At 43.6% G+C, this 22,217-nt stretch overlaps 1 protein-coding gene across 1 annotated transcript in view; it reads right to left on the reverse strand.

Moving 5' to 3' along the window:
• Positions 1–22,217, reverse strand: part of TLL2 (tolloid like 2) — a 122,952-nt gene that overhangs the window by 55,337 nt on the left and 45,398 nt on the right. The window contains exon 3 of the mRNA XM_042908867.1: positions 15,012–15,089. Coding sequence (XP_042764801.1) covers positions 15,012–15,089 — 78 coding nt within the window. The remainder of the gene's footprint in view (positions 1–15,011; positions 15,090–22,217) is intronic.

Consider the following 22,217-nt stretch of genomic DNA (forward strand, 5'->3'; position numbering starts at 1 on the left):
GAGAGTCTGTTAAGGTCCTGAGTCCAAGGTGTGGCTCCTGGAAATAGCAGAGATAGACAGGTGGGATAAAATCGCTCAAACCTATGGCAACCAAAGAGCTGACTCCACATTCATTTTCTTGGTCATTCAGACAATGTAACGTTTTGTTTTCAGGCTGTTTGCTCAGATTCTCTCATGATTCTCACTTGGAGCATTTGCTCTCTAGTTTCTGCATCGTTTCCCTAAAAATCAGCTTTTCATTTTGTTGGTCCCTTTCATTTTTTATTATTTCATTAATTTTACGTATTTTATTACTTCCTTCCATTTTCCCTTATTTTATTCTGATGTTTCCTTTCTATCTTCTTCTCTTTTTTAAAAACTGGAGATATCATTCACACACCCTAATAGACACTCTTTGAAGGTACACGACTTGGTGGTTTTTTGTATATTCACAAAGTCGTGCAACCATCACCACTGCAGAACTCTACCCTTTCACCGCCGCAAAAAGAAACCTACTAGCAGTCACTCCCCATTCCTACCCTCCCCCCAACACCCTGCCCAGTCCTTGGCGACCAGTAAATCCACTTTTTGTTTCTATGGATTTGCCTATTGTAGACATTGTACATAAATGGAATCATGCAGCATGTAGCATTTTGTGTCTGGCCTTCTTTCACTTAATAGGTTTTCAGGGTTCATCCGCGTTGTAGCATCGATCAGTCCCACATTGTAACTTACGGCTGAATAATATTCTATTGCGTGGATATACCACATTTGTTTATCCGTTTCTCAGCGGGTGGGCATTTGGGTTGTTTCTACTTGTTGGCTATCAGCTATCACGAATAATGCTATTATGCACATTAACATACACGTTTTTGTGTGGAAGTATGCTTTCAGTTCTTTTGGGTATATGCCAAACTCTGGAATTGTTGGGTCACACAGTAACTTTATATTTAACCCTTCGAAGAACTACCAGACTGCTTCCCCTCAGCAACATACCAGGGTTCCAGTGTTTCCACATACTTGTCAACATTTGCTATTGTCAAACTTGCTGATTTTAGCCATCCTAACGGATGTGGTGTGGCGTCTCATTATGGCTTTGATGTGCGTTTCCCTAATGACTAATGATGCCGAACAGCTCTTCATGTTCTTATCAGTCGTTTGCATATCTCCTTTGAAGAAAAGTCTTTTCAAATCCTGTGTCTATGTCTTAATTGGATTGTCTTTTTACTGTGTTATAATTATTCTTTGTATATTCTGGATACCAGACCCTCATCAGACATATGATTGATAAATATTTTCTGTAGGTTGTCTTTTCACTTTTACGATAGTGTCCTTTGAAGCATGAAAGTTTTAAATTTTGATGAAGTCCAAGGCATCCATATTTTTTCTTTTGTTTCTTATGCTTTTTGGGCCATATCTGAGAAATTACAGCCTAATCTAACCTCACTAAGATTCATATCTATGTTATATCTATTTACACCTACATTTCTACAGTTTTGGTGCTTATATTTAAGTCTTTAATCATTTTGAGTTAATTTTTGTATATGGTCTGGGGTAAGGGTCCAATTTTATTCTTCTGCATGTGGATATCCAGTTTTTCCGGCACAATTTGTTGAAAAAATTAGTTTTTCCCCTACAGAACTGTCTTGGCACTCTCCTAACAAATCAGTTGATCATCCTTTTCTGGCTTCTTTAGGTGAGTGTTTGGCACATAATTTTCAATCCTTCTTACATTCTAATACTAACATTTTAAGGCTAAGATTTCTCTGAGTTCCCCTTTACCTGAATTCTATCATTTGACATGCACATTTCAATATCAGACATTGATATATTCTGTTAGCTCCATTTAGACTTTCTTCTTTGATCTTTGACTTATTTAGAAGTGTGACTTTTAACTTCTAAACATCTGTTTCTCTGTGGGTGTTATTCATCTCTAACATTACTTTGTGTTCTAAGAACCCATTCTCCAAGGCAGGCGCGGGTGGGCAGCAAACTTTTTTCTGTAAAAGGCCAACAGTAAATATTTTAAGTTTTGTGGTTAATATATTCTCTGTTGCAACTATCCAGTTATGCCACTGTAGTGTGAAAGCAGCCATAGACAATATGTAAATGAATGAGTATGGCTCTGTTCCAATAGCAGTTTATTTGCAAAAACAGATGGCAGGCTGGATTTGGCCTCCTGGCCATAGATGACTAGTCCATGCTCCAAGGTATCAATTCTTTGGTATTTTGACTCTTCCTTTGTAGCCCAGTATGTGATTGATTTTTATAAATGTTCCATATGTCCTTGGGATAATGCGCATCAATTTCCATAATTGATAGTTAAGGGGTGCTACATATGTTGTTCACACATTCTGTTTACAAATATTTTGGCTCCTCGGTGTATCAGTTACCAAGAAAAGTGCTTTAAGCATCCCTGACAACTAAGATTGTGAATTGTCATTTTCTCTTTTATTCTTAACTTCTGCTTTATATTGTTCAAGGCTACGCTTTTTAATACAAGTAAAATATTGTTAAAGGCTCCTGGTGAATTATTTATTTCATCATTAATGACCCTCTTTATCTGTAATAATGTTCATCCATAACAAAGATTCTTTTGGCCGATATTGATATTACAGTATCAGTTTTATTTTGATTAGTGTTTGCCTCATATAGCTTTTCTCCACTCATTTATTTTTGATCTGTGTAATTATGCTTTTTTTTAAATGAGTCATTCAACAGGCGTTATTCTGTGAATAAATTACATTTCCCACAACAAACAATAAAATAAATTTTGCAATGGTCATAATACTGAGGTTCTATTTTTTTATTGTATATGAAATAGTTTTTATAAATTGAAACTTTTATTGAGATACTTGTAGATTCACATGCAGTTATAAGAAATAATAGAGACAGATTTTGTATATCCTGTGTAACTCCATTTCCACTGGTAGTAACATTTTATGAAACTACAGTACAGTATCACAACTCGAATATGGACATTAATGTAATCCACTGATCTCAGTCTGATTTCTCCAGCATCACATATAGTTGTGTGTGTGTGTGTGTGTGTGTGTAGTTGCACGGCATTTATCACATGTATAGGTTTGTGTATCCATCAAGATACTAAACAGCTGCATTACCCTAAGGATCCCTCATGTTGACATTGTATAATCTTATTTCCCTGCCCCTCTCCTATCATCCATCCCTAAACTCTCAACTCTAATCTGTTCCCCATTTAGAAAATTTTGTCATTTGAAGAATATTATATAAGTGGAATTTTACGGTACATAACTTTGGGAATTGGCTTTTCTCGCTCAGCATAATTCTTTGGAGATTCATCTGAGTTGTTTTATGTATCAATAGTCTCCTTTTATTGCTGAGCAGTAGTCCATGGTATGCATGCACCACAGTTTGTTTAACCATGCACCTGGTAAAAAGCATCTGGGTGGTTTCTTGACATTACAAATAAAGCCATTATGAACATTCATATACAAGTGTTTGTGTGAAGATAAGTTTTTATTTCTCTGAGATAAATACCTAAGAGAGGAATTGTTGGGTTATATGGTGTGTGAGTTGATTTCTGGGTTCTCTATGTTGTTCCATTGATCTCGGTGTTTATCCCTCTGCTAATATGACATTGTCTTGCTTAGTGTAGTTATACAGTAAGCCTTAGAATCTGGTAGAGTGATTACTCCCATTTTTAGGCTTCTTTTCCATGATTGTTCTAGTTATGTTTTCATATAAATTTTATGTCTGCCCATATGGATTTTAGAACAAGTTTGTCTGTGTCTAAAAAAACCAAAAACCAACCCAAACCAACAAACAAAAACAAAAAACATGCTGGGATTTTGATAGGAATTACATTAAACCTGTAGATAATTTGGAGATAATTGGCATCTTTACCATATTCAGTCTTCCAACCCATGGACATAGTATGTCTCTCCATTTACGTAGGTCTTTCTTGGTTTCTTTCATCAGCCTTGTGTAATTTTAGTATACAGTCATTGTACATGTTTTTTGAAAGTGTATATCTAGGATGGAGTGCCTGGGTGGCTCAGTCAGTTAAGCATCTGACTCTTGATTTTGGCTCAGGTCATGGTCTCACGGTTTCGTGAGTTTGAGCCCCATGTCAGACTCTGTGCTGGCAGCACGAAGCTTGGTTGGGATTCTCTCTCTCCCTCCTTCTCTCTCTGCCTCTCCCCCACTCGCACTGTCTCTGTCTTTCTCAAGACAAATAAATAAAACTTTTAAAAAGTGTATATCTAGGTATTTCATTTTCTTTGAGTGCTTACAAATGGTATTGTGTTTTAAATTTTGATTTCTGCATGATTATTCTTAGTATATAGAAATGTAGGGGCACCTGGGTGGGTCAGTCAGTTAAGTGTCTGACTTCAGCTCAGGTCATGATCTCACTGCTTGTGAGTAGGAGCCCCGCATTGAGCTCTGTGCGGACAGCTCAGAGCCTGGAGCCTGCTTTGGATTTGTGTCTCTGTCTCTCTATGCCCCTCCCCCACTTGCTCGCTCGCGCGTGCGCGTGCGCGTGCTCGCTCTAAAAAAAAAAATAAACATTAAAAAATATAAGCAATTTGGGGGTTTTGGCCTTGTGTCTGCCATCTTGCTAAATTTGCTTATTAGTTCTAGGATTTGTTTTTTGTTTTTTGTTTTTAGATTCCTTCGGATCTTCTACACGCACAAACGAGTCATTTGGAAATAGAAACAGTTTTATTTCTTCCTTTCCAATTTGCATGCCTTTAATTATTTTTCTTGCCTCACTGCAGTGTCTATAACTTCCAGAACTATGTTGAATAAGAGCATGAAAGCAGACATCCTTGCCTTGTTCCTGGTTTTAGAGGAAGTATTTAGTCTTTTACTTTAAGATATAAGCTGTAAGGTTTTGGCAGATGCTTTTTATCAAGTTAATTTCTCTCTATTCCTAACTTGCTGTGTTTTTATTGTAAATGTCAGATTTTGTTAAATGCTTTTTCTGTATTCGTTGATATGATCATGGGATTTTTCTTTTTTAGCTTGTTGATATGGTAAGGTTACATTGGTTGATTTTCAAATATTGAACCTTGCATGCCTGGATTAATTTCATTTGATTATGGTGTATAATTATTTTTTATACATTGATGGTTTTGATTTATTAATATTTTGTTGAGGATTTTTGCATATAAGTGTAATTAGATTTTAGTTATGTCTGTTATAAACATCAAATAGCTACATTTTTTTCCTTATTGCTCAATCTAAGAATCTCTCTTTTTTTTTTTTTTAATTTTTTTTTTTAACGTTTATTTATTTTTGAGACAGAGAGGCAGAGCATGAACAGGGGAGGGGCAGAGAGAGAGGGAGACACAGAATCCGAAGCAGGCTCTAGGCTCCGAGCTGTCAGCACAGAGCCCGACGCGGGGCTTGAACTCACAGACCGTGAGATCATGACCTGAGCCGAAGTCGGACGCTTAACCGACCGAGCCACCCAGGCGCCCCTAAGAATCTCTCTTTTAACAGGTGAATTAGACTTATTTTATAACTGATATACCTGGGCTGATTTCCTTCTCTCTGTGTGTGGTCACTATCTGCTATCTTTTTCTTTGCTTCTTTTTATTTCTCCTTTATTGCTTTCTATAGGATTAAGATATTTTTCTATATTTACTTTTTATTTCCATTGTCTCCTTTCTATTTTAGTATTGACTTTTATTTTTAACATTCATACTGGACTTAACAAAGTACAAAGAATTAGTGAACTATAAGGTAGATCTGAAGAAATCAGAATCTCCATTCTCATTCTGAGAATACGAGGATCTTAAAGTATTTTAATTTGTAAACAGAACTTCCAATTTTTCATGTTATTGTTTACTTGCTTTTAAGACCCCAAATTAGGGGCGCCTGGGTGGCGCAGTCGGTTAAGCGTCCGACTTCAGCCAGGTCACGATCTCGCGGTCTGTGAGTTCGAACCCCACGTCAGGCTCTGGGCTGATGGCTCGGAGCCTGGAGCCTGTTTCCGATTCTGTGTCTCCCTCTCTCTCTGCCCCTCCCCCGTTCATGCTCTGTCTCTCTCTGTCCCAAAAATAAATAAAAAAAATAAAATAAAATAAAAAAATAAGACCCCAAATTAGTCACTATTACCAGTGATATGGTTGTTTGCAATGCAGATTTATATCTGCCTTCATATACACCATTTCTGTGCTTACTGCTACTTCTCACATCTCAAATCTTCCTCGTGGAAATGCATCTTTTATTATTCTCTCATGATGATCATACACTCTCTCAGTTTATTTTATCTTCAGTCTATTTCACCTTCAATCAATTTATTTTATCTGCACCCTGGAAACTAAGTTTAGCTGGGAAAGTACAGAATTCTAAGCTGAGAGATATTTTTCTTTCAGCACTTCAAAGATAGCATTCCAATGTCTTTTGGTCTTTATTGTTACCAACAGAAGGTATCCTTATAGTTTAATGGTCATTCCGTCACCTATCATTGTGCCTTAGGTAATCACAGGAAGCAATGTGGCAAGTGGAAGTTTGCTATTCATTTCCCATAGTGTCTTCAGTAAGTCTCTTAATTTTCTTCTGCTGCCAACTCTCTTGTGGAGAATGGGCAGAAATAATTCTCTATTTGGGACCAACACTAAGACATACCTATCTAGTAGCTTCCTAATCTGCCTGTTTTTTCCCCCCTCCCTACTATAGTTTCAAATTCTTCTGTTGGTTCTTTAGACACGTTACATATACTTATTTAATCTCCTTCAGACTGTTCTATTATTTCTGTGTCATTGGGTACTAATTCACCAATTTATTATCTCTGCTGATTCTCCTTCATAGATTAACTCTTTGTGTATCTAATGTTTTTATTTAAAGTTCACTTTTAGGGGAGATCATTTCTATCTGAAGGAGCCCTCGATGCCATCAACTATGAATGTGACCCTATTTTTCATTTTTTCAGGGCTGTTGGGATTCTAGGGTCCTAGATCAATTTTTAAGTTAATTTCTAAGTTTAGGGTTTCCATATTTAGGAAATGTAATTTGAGAACTTACACCTGTAGAGGGAACAAGCTTTCAGATTCAGTTGCTCATAGAAGATTTTTTTTTCTTTTTTTTTAGCCACACTTAGAGCCTAGGAAAGATAGCAAGATTTCTTGCCACTCCTCTTAGCCACTGGGCAGAATTTTCTATTCTCTCTCTCTTTTTTAGTGAATATGAAGCCCTTTGACAGTGCTCATTTTATGCAAGATCTTAGTATTCACTTTCTGCTTCACATGGGACCAAGCCCACATCTCCTTTATTTATAGGCCCCTTGTTCCCCAAATCCTAGCCCAGTTTGAATGCCCTCTGCGAAGTCTTACCACCATCTGAGGCTTAATTTTATGGGTTTGTGTTCCCTATTTCTTCTGATCATGGAAATTTCCCTTTCTATCCTTTGATCTTAACTGTGTATCTTTTATTCAGGAGGGTGGAAAGGTTTACATACTATTTTTAGCAGTTCTGTATTTGTATAGGGGTTCCTACTAATTCAGTTAGTCATATAAACAAGAAGGTTGGCATATAATACATTTTTAAACCTAAAAATAATTGTTTTACTGGTAGAATTTCTAGATCAGAAGTCACACACTTGCAGCTCTTGGGATAAACCCATCCCGCAGATGTGCTTTGCTTGGCTTGGACACTCTTGGCCCACACTGTTTTTTGTTTTTTTTGTTTAATATCACTTCAGAAGCCAACTTTTAAAAATCAAGGGATTTCACATAAGAATACAGATTTTCACGAAAAACAGAAGGATGTGGCAACACTGGGTCCATGTCCCCTCATTTATAACCCACTCGAGTTCTGCAGTACCCGCTCACCATAGCCAAGACATGTTTTCCTGGTTGTCAGAACCTCTCCCCGCCTTTCTTTGGTCCCGTCTAGCCCACTTCACCCATTGACATTACCTGCGAAGCCTCTGCAGATACTCTAATTGGCTATCCCAACCCTCGACTACAAATCGCAGCTAAGTGCCTTCAAATTGAGTTGTCCCCACAGGCAGGAACTGTGGCTGGCTTGTCCACCACTCTATTCACACCCAGCACAGTGCCTGGTTGGTGGTAAACAGTCAGGTGCTTTTGTGTTTTGAATGAATGAATTGGATGAGTTATTCTAAAAATAAACAGCCCTACAGTCCAAACAATTCTGCGGCGGAATCCCCTCCAAAATGTCGGCAGCCCTAACGCCCTTAACGTTTAAATCCTGAGAATCATCGCGTCTTAAGTAATCACAGGCAGCGATGTAGCAAGTGGAAGTTTGTTATTCATTTCCCGTAGGGTTTTCAACAAGTCTCTTAATTTTCTTCTGCCGCCAAGTCTCCTTTGCAGAATGGGCAGAAATAGCTCTCTATTTGAGGGACCAGCACTACGACATCCCATGTTTCTCAGACAAGCTGTGCTATATATACATGTGACCTCGTATTGCTAGGGCCGGTATGCAGCCGAGTCAGCATGGGAAAATCTTAAGTGCACCTGGAAAGAGACTGGGGTGTAATTTCCAGAGATGGGTTATTGAATGACAGCTTCCCCCCTCGGTCCAGTGAGAAATTTAATTTGCCGAGGACTCAACACAGGAAGCATTTGCCGATTAAAAATATGTCTAAACAGATGTTCTGCTTAGCCTGGAAGAAGGATCTTAATGCAACTGTCATTATTGGATTTTCTTGGATTACTACTATCTGGAATTGGAGTCCACATAGAAGGATGTAATTATTTATTATGGCCAAGAGTCCTACATTTGAAGAGAAGCTCAGGGGCATCTGAAAGGATTTAACACACTGGGGGTTGGGGTGGGCTTGGGGATAAAGTCCATTTAAATTATCTGGCTCTGGGAGTGGACCCTATTCTCTCTGAAAAAGCACCGCGGCCACAGCCATTCAATGTTCCATCTCCAGAAGAAGGCACAGGTGTGCCATAAACAGAACCAGGCCTGACCCAGCCTTCTCAAGAGAGGAACTAGGAATTTTCGATTTTTTAACTGGTCACCCCCACACTGGACGCAACCATCCCGACAGCCAAGCCACCTGCATAACCCCCACCCCAGGGTGATGGGCAAATTCATACCTTGCGTGGGAACCTTGGAAGACTAAAGAGTAGCCCCTCGGTGAAAGCAGAGACTGGATTATTCTGCATGATGGTTTTCAAACCTGGCTGCACGTGTGAATCAACTGGGAAGCTTTTTAAAAGTTCTGGTGTCTGCCCCCTGCCCTGAGGTGGCAACTCGGTCCAACTACAGTGGAGTCCAGGCATGTGAGATTTTAAAGCTCTTAGGTAGTTCAAAAGCACAGGGACGTTTGAGAACCACTGATATAGCCCAAAAGTTGAGAGCAGGGGGTTTTAAGTTGGGAGACTTAGGCTCAAGATAAATGCTGCCATTTGCTACTTGTGTGGCCTTGGATAAGCCACTTTTCCTTCCTTCTGAGTCTTGTTTCCTGCTGCATGGTGGTGTTGTGGGCACTGAACCAGGTAATGAATGTCAAATGCCTGCAGTCGTAAAGGCTCAGTGCGAGCTTCAGTAATCACTGTCAAGGTCTGCATTCGGGGACAGGCTAGAGAGAATGCCTACAGTTAGGTTCAGTGGCTACACCCAGATATACTGACATTAGTGACATTCAGGGGTCCGGGAGCTGAGTGGTGCTTTGCACCCATGTTTGTGATCTCCAGTGCAAACAAGATTCCATTATTATTTCCTGCAACACAAAGCCCTTCGGAACCGTTACTGAAAGTGAAAGGTTCATTCTCTTTTATGAATATGGTTCTGGAAATCAGGCTCTATCAAAACAGTCACAGCTTCATTGGAGTAGCGGTTACACACTCCATTTCATTAATCCTATTAGCAGCCCCAAAATACATGCTGAGCTCTCATTGCCAGGGGAGGGAGACTCCTCTGACCAAACGGTCTGCCAGGGGGATGCTGAGTGAGCAATTCTCTGAGCCCCCCAGCCCTCCCCAGAGCTGGGAGCACAAATCCCTGCCGTCAGGGCTGAGGGGAGCCACATAATGCCAGGAAATAAACCTGCTGCTGAAGCTAGGGGGGCCGGGGCAGGGGGGCTTCCTCAGATCCTTTCTCCTGCTTGGGCGGTCTTTTTCTGGGGGTGGTGGGAGGGGGGCAGGCTGTGATTAAAGGGGAATCTGAGATTGACACAACTTATCTTCAATTCAAACAAAAACAAGGGGCACCCCAGGCTGGCGCCTGACAGTGCCCTGGAAAGATGGAGCTGACGGAGGGAAAGCTGGGGGGGACGGGCTAGAATAGCCTGCCTTCAGCTCACCTTTGAGGGTGACGAGGGTCTCTTTCCTGGTCAGGCTTGCCCTGGATGCTTAAAGACCTGCCCATCTGCTGCTGCAATACAGAGTGGAGAAACTGGCCTAGCCTTGACATTATCCACTTCCAAAAGCCCAGGGTCATTGGAGGGTTTGTGGACTATGGATTTAGCCTATTTTAGGGGTATGAGGAGGGGTGGCTGGGGGAGTATTGTCACTGTCCGCCTTAAAAACCCCAAGAAGATTTCTTGTGCAGTGTGGGTACCATGCACAGGCCAACCTACCAGAAACAGAATTTTAACAAACTGCAACAGCCTTATTCTTTCCGGTCTCCTTTAAATGTATTTCTGTGCAGCTGTTGAACAGCTGTGAAATCCCAGTCCAGAGGTGGATGATATACTTTAATGCTGGATAATATTATTCTTGGAGGTGGAGGTAGGGAGGAAAAAGTAGACGAGCTACATTCAGTGAGCACCTCTTAAATTCCAGAACCTGGCTGTGCACTTTGCATAAATATTACCTCTAAGTCTCCCCAAACGTCGTATGTGGAGTTTGAATACTTATCTGAGGTCCTAGCTACTCAGTGGCTAAGCTGGGATGCAAACCCAAGTGCATCTGACTGTCGAAGTTTATTTGGTTGGGTCATTTTACACCAACAACCTAGTAAATACTAAGACCCCTGACAATGCCTGTTGCTGGTGGGCAGGTAAGATGCAGCGAGAGAAGGTAGGAGCTGGTCTCTGAATATGGCCACAGCTCTCATTCCTGTGAGCTCATGCTGTTTTTCACATTGAGGGGTGGAATCTATTTTCTTCTCCTTGAAGCTGGTTAGGCTTGTGTCGACCAATAGAATGTGGCAGAAGTGGCATTCTGGGTACTCTGAGTTCAGGCCTGAAGTGGACTGGCGGCTTCTGCTTCTTCCCCCTGGGAAGCCAGCCACCATACTGTAAGAAAAATCTCAGGTTAGACAACTAAACGAAAGTCCATGTGGAGAGAAGAGCCACGTGGAGGCACATGTGACTATAGCTTTTTTGGACCTTCCATCCGGGCCCAGCCCAGCTGCTAGAGGAATGCAGTTGGGTGAGTGACCCGGCTGATGTCAGCTAAGGAAACATCCCACTGAGCCCAGTCAACCCACAGAATCGCGAAAGATAGCAAACCACTGTTTGAAGTCACAAAGTTTGGGCGTGGTTTTATGCAACGATAAATCACTACGGAAGGAAAAATTAGGTGTGGCGTCTATGTTACTGCAGGGATAGCAAACCCCTCGAGTTGCATCCTCACACCCTCCGCTCAATTGTTAGCGCTAAGTGCTGGGTTTCTGTGGCCAAAATGAAGTGCCACTAAGATTACCAGATGTCTGGAGAGTCTGAGAAAGCACAAGTCAAAATACTTAGAAAAAGCAAAGCAGGGGGCGCCTGGGTGGCGCAGTCGGTTAAGCGTCCGACTTCAGCCAGGTCACGATCTCGCGGTCCGTGAGTTCGAGCCCCGCGTCAGGCTCTGGGCTGATGGCTCGGAGCCTGGAGCCTGTTTCCGATTCTGTGTCTCCCTCTCTCTCTGCCCCTCCCCCGTTCATGCTCTGTCTCTCTCTGTCCCAAAAATAAATAAATAAATAAATAAAAAAAAAAAGAAAAAGCAAAGCAGGAAACCACAGATTTTTAAAGGGAGCCCCGCACATGGTCCCAGAAGTAAATATCCTGTGAGATACAGAAACAAATGCACATTTGTCACATGGTCGGGGTGGGGGGAGGCGGGGCAGCTAATGAATCTGCCTTTCTCTAAAGGAGGCCGGACTGAAAAGAGGGGGATCAGCAACCCAACAGCAAAGTGAGCAGAAGACAGGCAGGAAGAGGCAAATCACAGAAGTGCGCCCCCAAATCACTGGCAAAGTCAGGAAGAAATGTTGAAAGTCACCAGCAGTCAAGGAAATAAATATTAAGTAATAATAAACCACTGTTTACATTATTAAACACGCGGCTAGTACCTGGTGCTAGAGAGGATACAGTGAAAAAGGCACACTCCCAAGTTGCTATGGAAACGTGAATGGTTTTACCTTTTGAAATGCGTTCTAGCAACACCTGTTAAAAACAAGAGTGTGAGGATGTGTGTTCAGGAATGTCAATGCAATGCAGCATTGCTCACGAAGGCAAAAACTTCGAATGAAGTGAATGTTAATTGACAAGGGAATGACTGGATCAATTACAGTCCATCCATATCAGGAATATTTTGCAAAATATTCAAAAGAATAAAGTTATCACAAATGCATTAGAGGAGTTTCTCATGAGGTGTTGCTGAGAAAAGTATGATTCATAAAAAGCATGTATCAAATATGATCCCACTTTTTAAAGCGATGAAGCTTGTATTTGAATATATGTTTATATCTCTACCTAAATGTATATATGAATACATGTGTGTGGAAAAAAAGTATGGAAGGATGCATACAACGTCATCAAGCTTGCGTGACAGAGAAAAGGGTAGGGGGCGGTATGTGAAAAAAAGAAGTGAAGGAGGTAGCCAAATTAAAAGGAAAAGAATTTTTTTTCTTTAAAATTTCTAATGTTTATTTAGTTTTGAGAGACAGAGCATGAGCATGAGCATGGGAGGGGCAAAGAGAGAGGGAGACAGAATCCAAAGCAGGCTCCAGGCTCTGAGCTGTCAGCACAGAGCTCTACGCAGGACTTAGACACACAAACTGTGGGTTCATAACCTAAGCTGAAGTCGGACGCTGAACTGAATGAGCCACCCAGGTGCCCCAAAGGGAAAAGAATTTTTTTTTATTTCTTTTTAATGTTTATTTATTTTTGAGAGAGAGAGAGAGAGAGAGAGATACACACAGAGTGTAAGCAGGGGAGGGGCAGAGAGAGAGGGAGACACAGAATCCAAAGCAGGTTCCAGGCTCTGAGCTGTCAGCACAGAGCTGGACGTGGGGCTTCAACTCACGAACCTCGAGATCATGACCTGGGCCGAAGTCAGACGTTTAACCCACTGAGCCACCCAGGTGCCCCAGGGAAAAGAATTTTTAAAAACATTTAAAAAAGGATATGATAGGGTCACCTGGGTGGCTCAATCAGTTAAGCGAGACTTCAGCTCGGGTCATGATCTCACAATTTGTGAGTTCAAGCCCCGAGTCTGGCTCTGTGCTGAGAGCTCAGAGCCTGGAGATTGTTTCGGATTCTACATCTCCCTTTCTCTCTGCTCCTCCCCTGCTCACGCTCTCTCTCTCCTACAAAAATAAATAAACATTCAAAAAAAATTTTTTTAACTTTAAAAAAAGATATGATAGGTGTGCCTGGTGGCTCAGACAGGTAAGCATCCAACTTTGGCTCAGGTCACAATATAGCAGCTTGTGAGTTCGAGCCCCACATCAGGCTCTGTGCTGACAAGTCAGAGCCTGGAGCCTGCTTCCGATTCTGTGTCTCTGTCTCTCTCTGCCCCTCTCCCACTCACGCTTTGTCTCTCTCTCAATCTCTCTCTCAAAAATAAATAAATGTTAAAAAATATTTTTTTTAACTTTAAATAAGGATATGATAGGGGTGCCTGGATGGTTCAGTTGGTTAAGCCTCCAACTCTTGATTTCGGCTCAGGTCATCATTTCAGTTTTGTGGGATCGATCCCCACATTGGGCTCTGTGCTGACAGCCAGTGGAGCCTGCTTGGGATCTCCCTCTCTCTGCCCTTCCCGTGCTCGTGCTCTCTCTGTCCCTCTTAAAATAAATAAATAAAATTAAAAAAAATTATTCCTTTTGACTGGCCAGTGGTGCAATGGATAATGCATTCGACTACGGATCAGAAGATTCTAAAAATCATTCCTTTTGATACTGTGTGTCAACTATACTTCAATAAAAAATTATTCCTTTTGCTCCGCGTTCATTTTAGGCAGAAGAAACGCCATTGCCAGCAGTGAGCCCTCACTCCTGTAGGCTGCAGGCCAGCCCAAAGCCCAGCAGCCTCTCTCCTCCAGCACAGCTTCCGAACGGGAAAAACTCCCCCAAACTGAGACGCTTCTAGCGAGACACCCCCACCCATAATCTCCAGGCTAGAATCTCTAGAACCAGGAAAGCACACTCCTGTGAGCATTAGTGTGCAGATAGACAGAAGCAGCACCATCGAGGCAGGAACCTGGCAGGTGGCCCTGGCCACAGACAACCCCACCCCACCCCCAGCAGCGCACACACAAGGTCTCTAGTCTACACCCTCCTCCCGAGCCCCCACCCCAGCTTTATCTTCCCACCTTGCCTCCCATGCCCACTTGTTCCCTCAGATACCCAGTTCCCAAAGCCTCACGATCCCTCCTGTCAGACCTTGGGGGCAGCAATTTACAAGCCAGGCACCAATGAGAAAGGTCAAACCCAGAAGGCAGAGTTTAACTGAAGACCATACAGTCCCTGAGCAACCAAACACCACCCTTCTACGGCTTTCTCCGGCAGCCAGTCCACCCTTAGTAAGAGGACACACTCCCTCATGGCCACAGACCTCGGTGTTTCTAGTCTACTGTGATAGGAAGTAAAAAGTGGAATAAGAGGTTTCCAAAGCCAAGGACAGGGGGTAAGGGACAAAAGAGGAGTGACTGCTTAGTAGGTGTGGGGTCTCCTTTGGGATGATAAAAATGTTCTGGAACAAGATAGAGGGATGGTTGCACAACATCGTGAAGGTACTTTATGCCACTAAGTTGTACACATTAAAATGGTTAAAATGGAAATTTTATATTCTGCGAAATTTACCACAGCTGAAAAAAACAAGGATGCAGAGGCCTGGTGGGGCCTCATATTACCCTTTCTGGCTTCCTCGCTGCTGGTATTCATGGCTGTAGCATTCTGCCAGCTCTCGAAAGGCTGCTCCTCGAGCCCACCTAAAGGAATGAGGAAGAAAAGAAGCATGAGGACACATTAGCCTTCTTTGTAGGAGCACCAAGAAATGAGGGAGCAAACCTGGTCACCTGAGGGATGACCAGAATCCCTGGCAGATCAAGAAAGATTTGATAACAAGGGTTGATTGGGCACCTATCACAGGCTGGGTACTGTTCTAGATGTTAGGGGCAAAAAAGAACCTGCTTTCCCATAACCATGCACATGATTCACAAATTATAAACGGATTACTCTCCTTGACCAGTTCAAGGGTACTTGGAGTCAGATACACAAAGTTAACAGGGAAATCCCAGAGTCAACCTCGAAGTCAGCTTTCTCACCCTCACCTCCATCAGGAAGCCCAAATGTAAACAGGACACAGCCTTCTGGGGTCCCCTGGTGTGGAATGCAGGGAGAAATCATCAGTGCTGCTTTTAAATATGTGATGTGGTCGGTTACGACCTTGGCTTAAAGAAGTATTTTGGTTTTCTCTTTGGAGTGAGCCTCATTTTAAAGTTGCTCTGTCGGGCGCCTGGGTGGCTCAGTTGGTTAAGTGTTAGACTTCGGCTCAGGTCACGATCTCACAGTTCGTGAGTTTGAGCCCCGTATCGGGCTCTCTGCTGTCAGCACGGAACCCACTTCAGATCCTATGTCCCCTTCTCTCTTTGCCCCTCCTCCGCTTACACATGCATGAGTGTGTGTGTGTGTGTGTGTGTGTGTGTGTGTGTGTGTGTGTGCACGTTCTCTTCCTCTCTCTCGCTCTCTCTCTTAAAAATAAATAAATAAATAATAAAATAAAATAAAAAGAAACTGCTCTGTTGACTTCCAGGGTGCCTGGGTGGCTCAGTTGGCTAAGCATCCGACTCTTGATTTCAGCTCAGGTCATGATCCCTCGGTTCCTGAGATTGAGCCCTGAGGTGGGCTCTACCCTGATGACTCGGAGCCTGTTTAGGATTCTTTCTCTCCCTCTCTCTGTCTGCCCCCCTCACCCTGCACTCACATGTGCGCACTCTCTCTCTCAACATAAAAAAATAAACATAAAAAAAAAGAAATCCCTTTTGCTAACTTCATGTATTAGGACTCCGTAGACACTGCCTTGGTCAAGAACAGTGATGCTTAGGGGCGCCTGGGTGGCTCAGTCGGTTAAGCATCCGACTTCAACTCAGGTCACGGTCTCACGGTCCGTGAGTTCGAGCCCCGCGTCGGGCTCTGGGCTGATGGCTCAGAGCCTGGAGCCTGCTTCCGATTCTGTGTCTCCCTCTCTCTCTGCCCCTCCCCCGTTCATGCTCTGTCTCTCTCTGTCTCGAAAATAAATAAACGTTAAAAAAAAAAATTAAAAAAAAAAAAAAGAACAGTGATGCTTGTATTTGTTTGCTAGTGGCCATTGGGTATAAGCCTCGTTCACACCTGTCCTCACCAGGAACGTGGTCAATCAGCAAATATTATTAGACCCACAGTGAGCCGAAATTGTGTGCACCGGGCGATCGCCAGGCACCAGGTGATCCAGCAGTGAACAAGACAGACGGGTGACATGGGTGGCTGGACGATAAACACAAAGTAAGAAAACAAAAGGCCACAATCGTTGTAGGTTCAGAAAACCTGAAGGTCAAAGGCGGTATGTGGTGGAGCACGGTTGGGGCAGTTGCTCAGAAAGGGCCTTCTCTGACCACTGGAGTCAAAGAAACTGACATAGAAGTCTGGGCCAGGATCAGGAAAGAATCTGGATGGGGAATGAGCTTGCCACGTGGAGGGGCTGACAGTGGTGGGCAAGGGGGAACAGACGGAGAGGGAGGCTGGATCCACAGGGATATAGTTGCAGACAGGGAAACAGGGAGGCTGATGAACTAGATACGAGGGACTGAGAGGGGCCCCTAGTGACTCCTACATTTAGGAGTTGTGAAACTGAGTGGGCTGTGACACCAGGGAGCAGATATGAGGGCAAAGCCTATGTCCAGGAGAGACTGTTATATGTATGAAACCACATCAAAGCGACTACAGGACAATCTACTTGGGCAAAATTGTTTCCTGCATTTGTTTAGAAATTTGCAGCTTGCAAAGCAGTTTCCCATATCTCCTTTGACCCTGATTAGAACCTTCTGTGGCAGAAAGGAACCCCATTTTCCAGAGGAGAAAACTGAGACACAAAATGCTTAGCCCGGGGTTGCCAGCCCATCAGGGAAGCTGGGGGCTCAGGACACGGTCTCCTGGTAGGAAACCTGATGATCTTTGCTGTGCCCCACAGCTCACAGGCTTCCAACAATGCTCGAGGTAGGGTCCCAAACACGCAATCCAATGACCTGGCCCTGAACAAGCAAGGGAGACGACCTTGTGGTCCACCGTGCAGACCGCCTCTTTCCCTCTCCTGACTATGACACCGGCAGTGGACCAGACGTGCGCTGACATTTTTGTGTGCCTTCGTCCTGTTCATTCTGCTGCCTTTCTGGCCAACTCGGAATCCACTCACATACTCCCTGCAGCTGCCGGTGCATTCGCTGCCAGCTCCCAGCCCTCTGGTTATTCTTCCACTTACGATATCATTTCCTCTCGGGCTAAAGGTCAGGGGAAATCCTGATGGTATGAAAATCGCTGGCCAGCACAGGAATGTGGCATGTGTGGAGTGAAAAAGAGGCTGAAGCCAAAGATCTAGGACTAGCTTAGTCTTGACTGCGTAACTGCGGATAAGACCTTGGGCGTTTGTATTTTTCATCTGTCAAATGGGCTGTTTGTTTTGAAGACCAAATGAGGTAATGGGTTTGTTTAGGCACTAACTCATTCAACAAATATTTATCCGACACCTGCTACACGCCAGATGCTGTTTCTGCTGCTCAGGATACAACACGGAACAAACTCTACCCTGACCTCATGGAAATTATATTCTGATGGAGGGTAGGGGAGAAAACAAAAAAACAAATAGGCAACTAAGTATTTAAGTCAGTTGCCGATAAGCACTGTGAAGAAAATAAATGAGGGTGAGGGGAACAGTGGGCACTAGGGACAAGGGGTTGTTTCATGTGAGGTAGAAAAGCAGAAGCCTGAGGAAAGTGAAGGAGAGAGTCCACAGATAATCTGGGGAAGAACATTCCAAATTGAAAAAGCAACAGGGGCAAAGGCCCTGGGGTGGGAGTGTGCTTGGCGGTAGGGAGGCGGGATGATTTGTGAGGGGCAGAGTAGCAGGCAATGAGGCCAGCGGGCAGGGGAGGGTCTGGAGGGTTAGCTCATGTGGGGGCATTTTGAGGATCTGGCTTTCATTCTGAGGGATCTAGATGACAGCCCAGGGACACGAAAAGGGCTTTGTAACTGCACCGAATTTGAATATGACTGGGGTTATTAGTAGTGGTCAGGAGGGGGACTCAGGGGCTGGCATTTGAAAGGAGATTCCACATAGCACTACCCCAGCATGAAGGGATGGAAAGTTTAGACATGGTTGGCTCTTGCAAAAGGGGTGGAGGGAGGCCATAAATAAATAAATAAATAAATAAATAAATAAAATAACCTGTAAGCACAGTCTGGGTTCAAGGTTAGCTGTAGGCTGTGTTTGAGGGAACAAAAGCCAGGAGAGACTGATATTCAGCTCTGCATCAGGCAGAGGAGGGCGGGGGTCAAGGACTTCTGATCCATTGGCCTCCAGGTGCTTGGAGCTATAATAGGAGCAAAAGCTCTGGAGTTGAGGGCAGAGCGGGTGCCCCCTCCCCCCCCCCCCCCCCCCCCCCCCAGTAAATAGAGGGGGAAAGAATCAGTGTTTCCTAAGTGGCAGTTATGGAGCTGACCATGCGCTGAGAACAGTGCTAAATGAGTTTCTTGTATTGTGTTTTGTAATTCTAGCCTCAAAAAGACACAATGACAAAAGGACCATAAACATCCCCACTTTACAGACGAGGAAACAAGGCTCCAAGAGGTGAAGTGACTTGCTTGTCTTGAGGGTACGGAGATGGTTAGCAATGGTGATAGCTGGAGGTGGGGCCAATCTGACCCCCAAACCTGTGCTTCTTCCCCTCAGCCTCAGGACCAGAAAGAACAAGTGGGGTGCCTGGGAGAGCCTGGGGAAGGGCCCCAAGGGACCCACGGCATTTTCCAGGAGGCCTATGAGAGCTTGGAGCCCTGGGCAGTTAAGAACACAAATCCCCCCTCTGTCATCCTTACCAGCAAGAGACTAGAGAGTGTCTTTTTTTCTCAAAAGGGCAGCAAATCTCATGCTTCCAGTACAGCTAAGCCTGGGATCCACCTGGAGATAATGTGGTTTGGCCACTCCCCATGATGAAACCCTTCCTGAGGCTCTCCACTGCCTTTGGGATGAGTTCTAACTCCTGAAAGGATTGCCTGGCCCCTGTGACAAGGCCCTGCCTGCCTCCTCCTCCTGGGGCCTTGAGGCTGCTACTTTCCCACTCCTACCCAGCCACCCCAAGCTACCTACAGCACCTTGATTTCTATTGTCTTCAGCCACACCCACCTCTTCACCAAATCCAACTGGTGCTTCAAGTGTCAGCAGGGACACTGCTTCTTCTGGGACACTGACCCACTGCTTCTCCCAAGTTTCAAGCACTCTGCTCTGTGCAGTCACAGCCTGGGCTGATTCACATCCCTTACCACAAGGTATCAGCACCTCCTGTCCATTCAGCTGATCCCTCAGTTTGGTTTCTAGTTTCTGGCATCTCAAAGAAAGGGATCTTGTCTTGTCCAACAATGAACACCCAGCACTGTGCCTGGCACATAGCAGACACTCAATAAAATATGAGATGGATGGATAGATAAGTCAGGTAGGCAGTGCTTAAAAAGAGAACTCAATCGGGACACCTGGGTGGCTCAGTCAGTTAAGCATCCGACTTCGGCTCAGGTCTGATCTCACTGTTCATGAGTTCGAGCCCCGCATCGGGCTCTGTGCTGATCGCTCAGAGCCTGGAGCCCGCTTCAGATTCTGTCTCCCTCTCTCTCTCTGTGACCCTCTCCTGCTCACACTCTGTTTCTCTCCCTCAAAAATAAATAAACATTTAAAAAAGAGAGAGAGAGGACTCAATCATTTCTAACGCAGCCTAACTGATGGGAAAATTTGTCTTCATCAGCTTTTATGGGGAGAGGAAAACAGATATTCTCAGAACAATGGTTTTCAACCTTCAGTGCGATTTGGGATCACCTGGGAAACTTTTTAGAAAAATACTGATGGGGCGCCTGGGTGGTTCAGTCAGTTGAGCATCTGACTTCAGCTCAGGTCATGATCTTGTGGTCCGTAGGTTCGAGCCCCATGTCGCGCTCTGTGCTGAGAGCTCAGAGCCTGGAGCCTGCCTCTGATTCTGTATCTCCCACTCTCTCTGCCCCTCCTCCACTCATGCTCTGTCTCTCTCACTCTCAAAAATGAATAAATGTTAAAAAAAAAAGTTTTAGGAAGAAAAATACTGATGCCTGGGTCCCACCCACCAGGGGCTTTCTTATTTAACCAGTCTGGGCCTGGGCTGGGCCTTGGGATTTTCAAAAGCTCTTCAGATGATTCTAAGGTACAGCCAAGGTTGAGAGTGACTACTCAGAGAACCTGTGAGAGGCAGTCTCATTTCATGATATTTTCTCACAACTAAACTCTTACTCCCCAAGCTTACCGGTAATGAAAGACGTGGGGCTGGAAACAGACATCAAACATTTAAAAAGTCGCTTCTCACATCTAAATCAATGAGAAATGTTGCTCTCTTTCAGTAAAAGCTAGCAAATGAGTAAGACAGGTGTGACTGTGGTTGGAACTGCAGGCATGGGTACCACAGAACAGGGAAGAGAAATACAGCCTGACACAAAGATTGGGGACAGTGGGGGAGGGGGCATTTAGGGTGTGGGGATATATTCTTCCTTGGGTGTAATCGCAAGACAAAAAATATTTGGAAAAAAATATGTATAAATGCTCATATTTGATCTTTGGTTAATTACCTCTTTAGTGAGAGGATATGCAAAGACCTTGTAGATTTCATTAGTCACAGGGGCTTATTCAAACGTCTCCTTTGCATAAGAAACCCAGGCTTACAGCTGGTCTCTGGGAAAGAATGCCCTCCAGGCCTTGAAAAGAGAGCTACAGGCCTGTTCACGCTCTCACTGAAACACAGCAGAGGTCAACGGCCCATGATGCATGGGGCCAGGCTGAAATGTTTCTATCCAGCATTTGCAATTCAATCCCACAGTTTCCTTTATGGAACAATTCACTAAATTCAGAGTTGTTCTTTTTTCTAATTCACCATATAATTCACCTCCCAAGTTCAATTAAGAAGCAATCTGTTAGCAACTTTGGGAGCAAGCTGCTTTTCTTTGGAAAAGCCCAATTTTCTTCCGTTCCCAACAAAAAGTAGCTTAATTATATGCATCATATGAGACATTGATGTATACACAACACTCCTCCACCATAATTAATGAAATATTAACTATATACATCCAAAGACATCTAGGCAGAAAGAGATGGGCTTGTCCAAAGCCCAAGAGGACAGTCTTGTTCCATAGATCAATATTGCTCTATTGAATATATGCTCATGCATAGTGACTATGAATTAATATTCATTAATATGCTAATTATAAACAAAGCTTTATATTAATTATTCCTTCTATCCCTCATTTGTAGAGCCTAACATTTTTTAGTCCTTGGTTTTCTTAAACATCAGAATAACTACCATTTTTAAAGTGTTGACTGTTTGCAGGTACACACCTACGTTAACCTGTTTCATCCTCAAACTAACCCTCTGAGGTGGATATCGTTCCCATTTTACACGCAGGGTAACTGAGGCTTAGAGCAGGTAAGATATCACTGATGACACAGCCATTGAGAAGAGAGACTGAGATTCTCTCCAGATGGTCTGGTGTCAAATCCTTTCGTATACATCACACGCTAAAGTAACCGGGCCGGGACTACCTCTGCTGTCCATTTACTCACTTTGAAGACACCTGTATTTACAGCTCTGGCCTGCCAGAGGTAAACCTATCATGCATCCGCATTGCTTTATTCTAATAAAAAAAAAATCTCCAGCACAAGCTCCTACAAACCACTTCATTACTAGTAACTCAATAACTCAGTAACTCAATAAACATTGGTTGAATGTCTGCTTGGGGTAGCACTGTGCCGAGTTCCTGAACACAGGACACACAGGACCTACCTTTATGGTGCCTTCATGGCT

This window comes from Panthera leo, chromosome D2 (genome assembly GCF_018350215.1).
Source record: "Panthera leo isolate Ple1 chromosome D2, P.leo_Ple1_pat1.1, whole genome shotgun sequence".
Classification (NCBI taxonomy): domain Eukaryota; kingdom Metazoa; phylum Chordata; class Mammalia; order Carnivora; family Felidae; genus Panthera; species Panthera leo.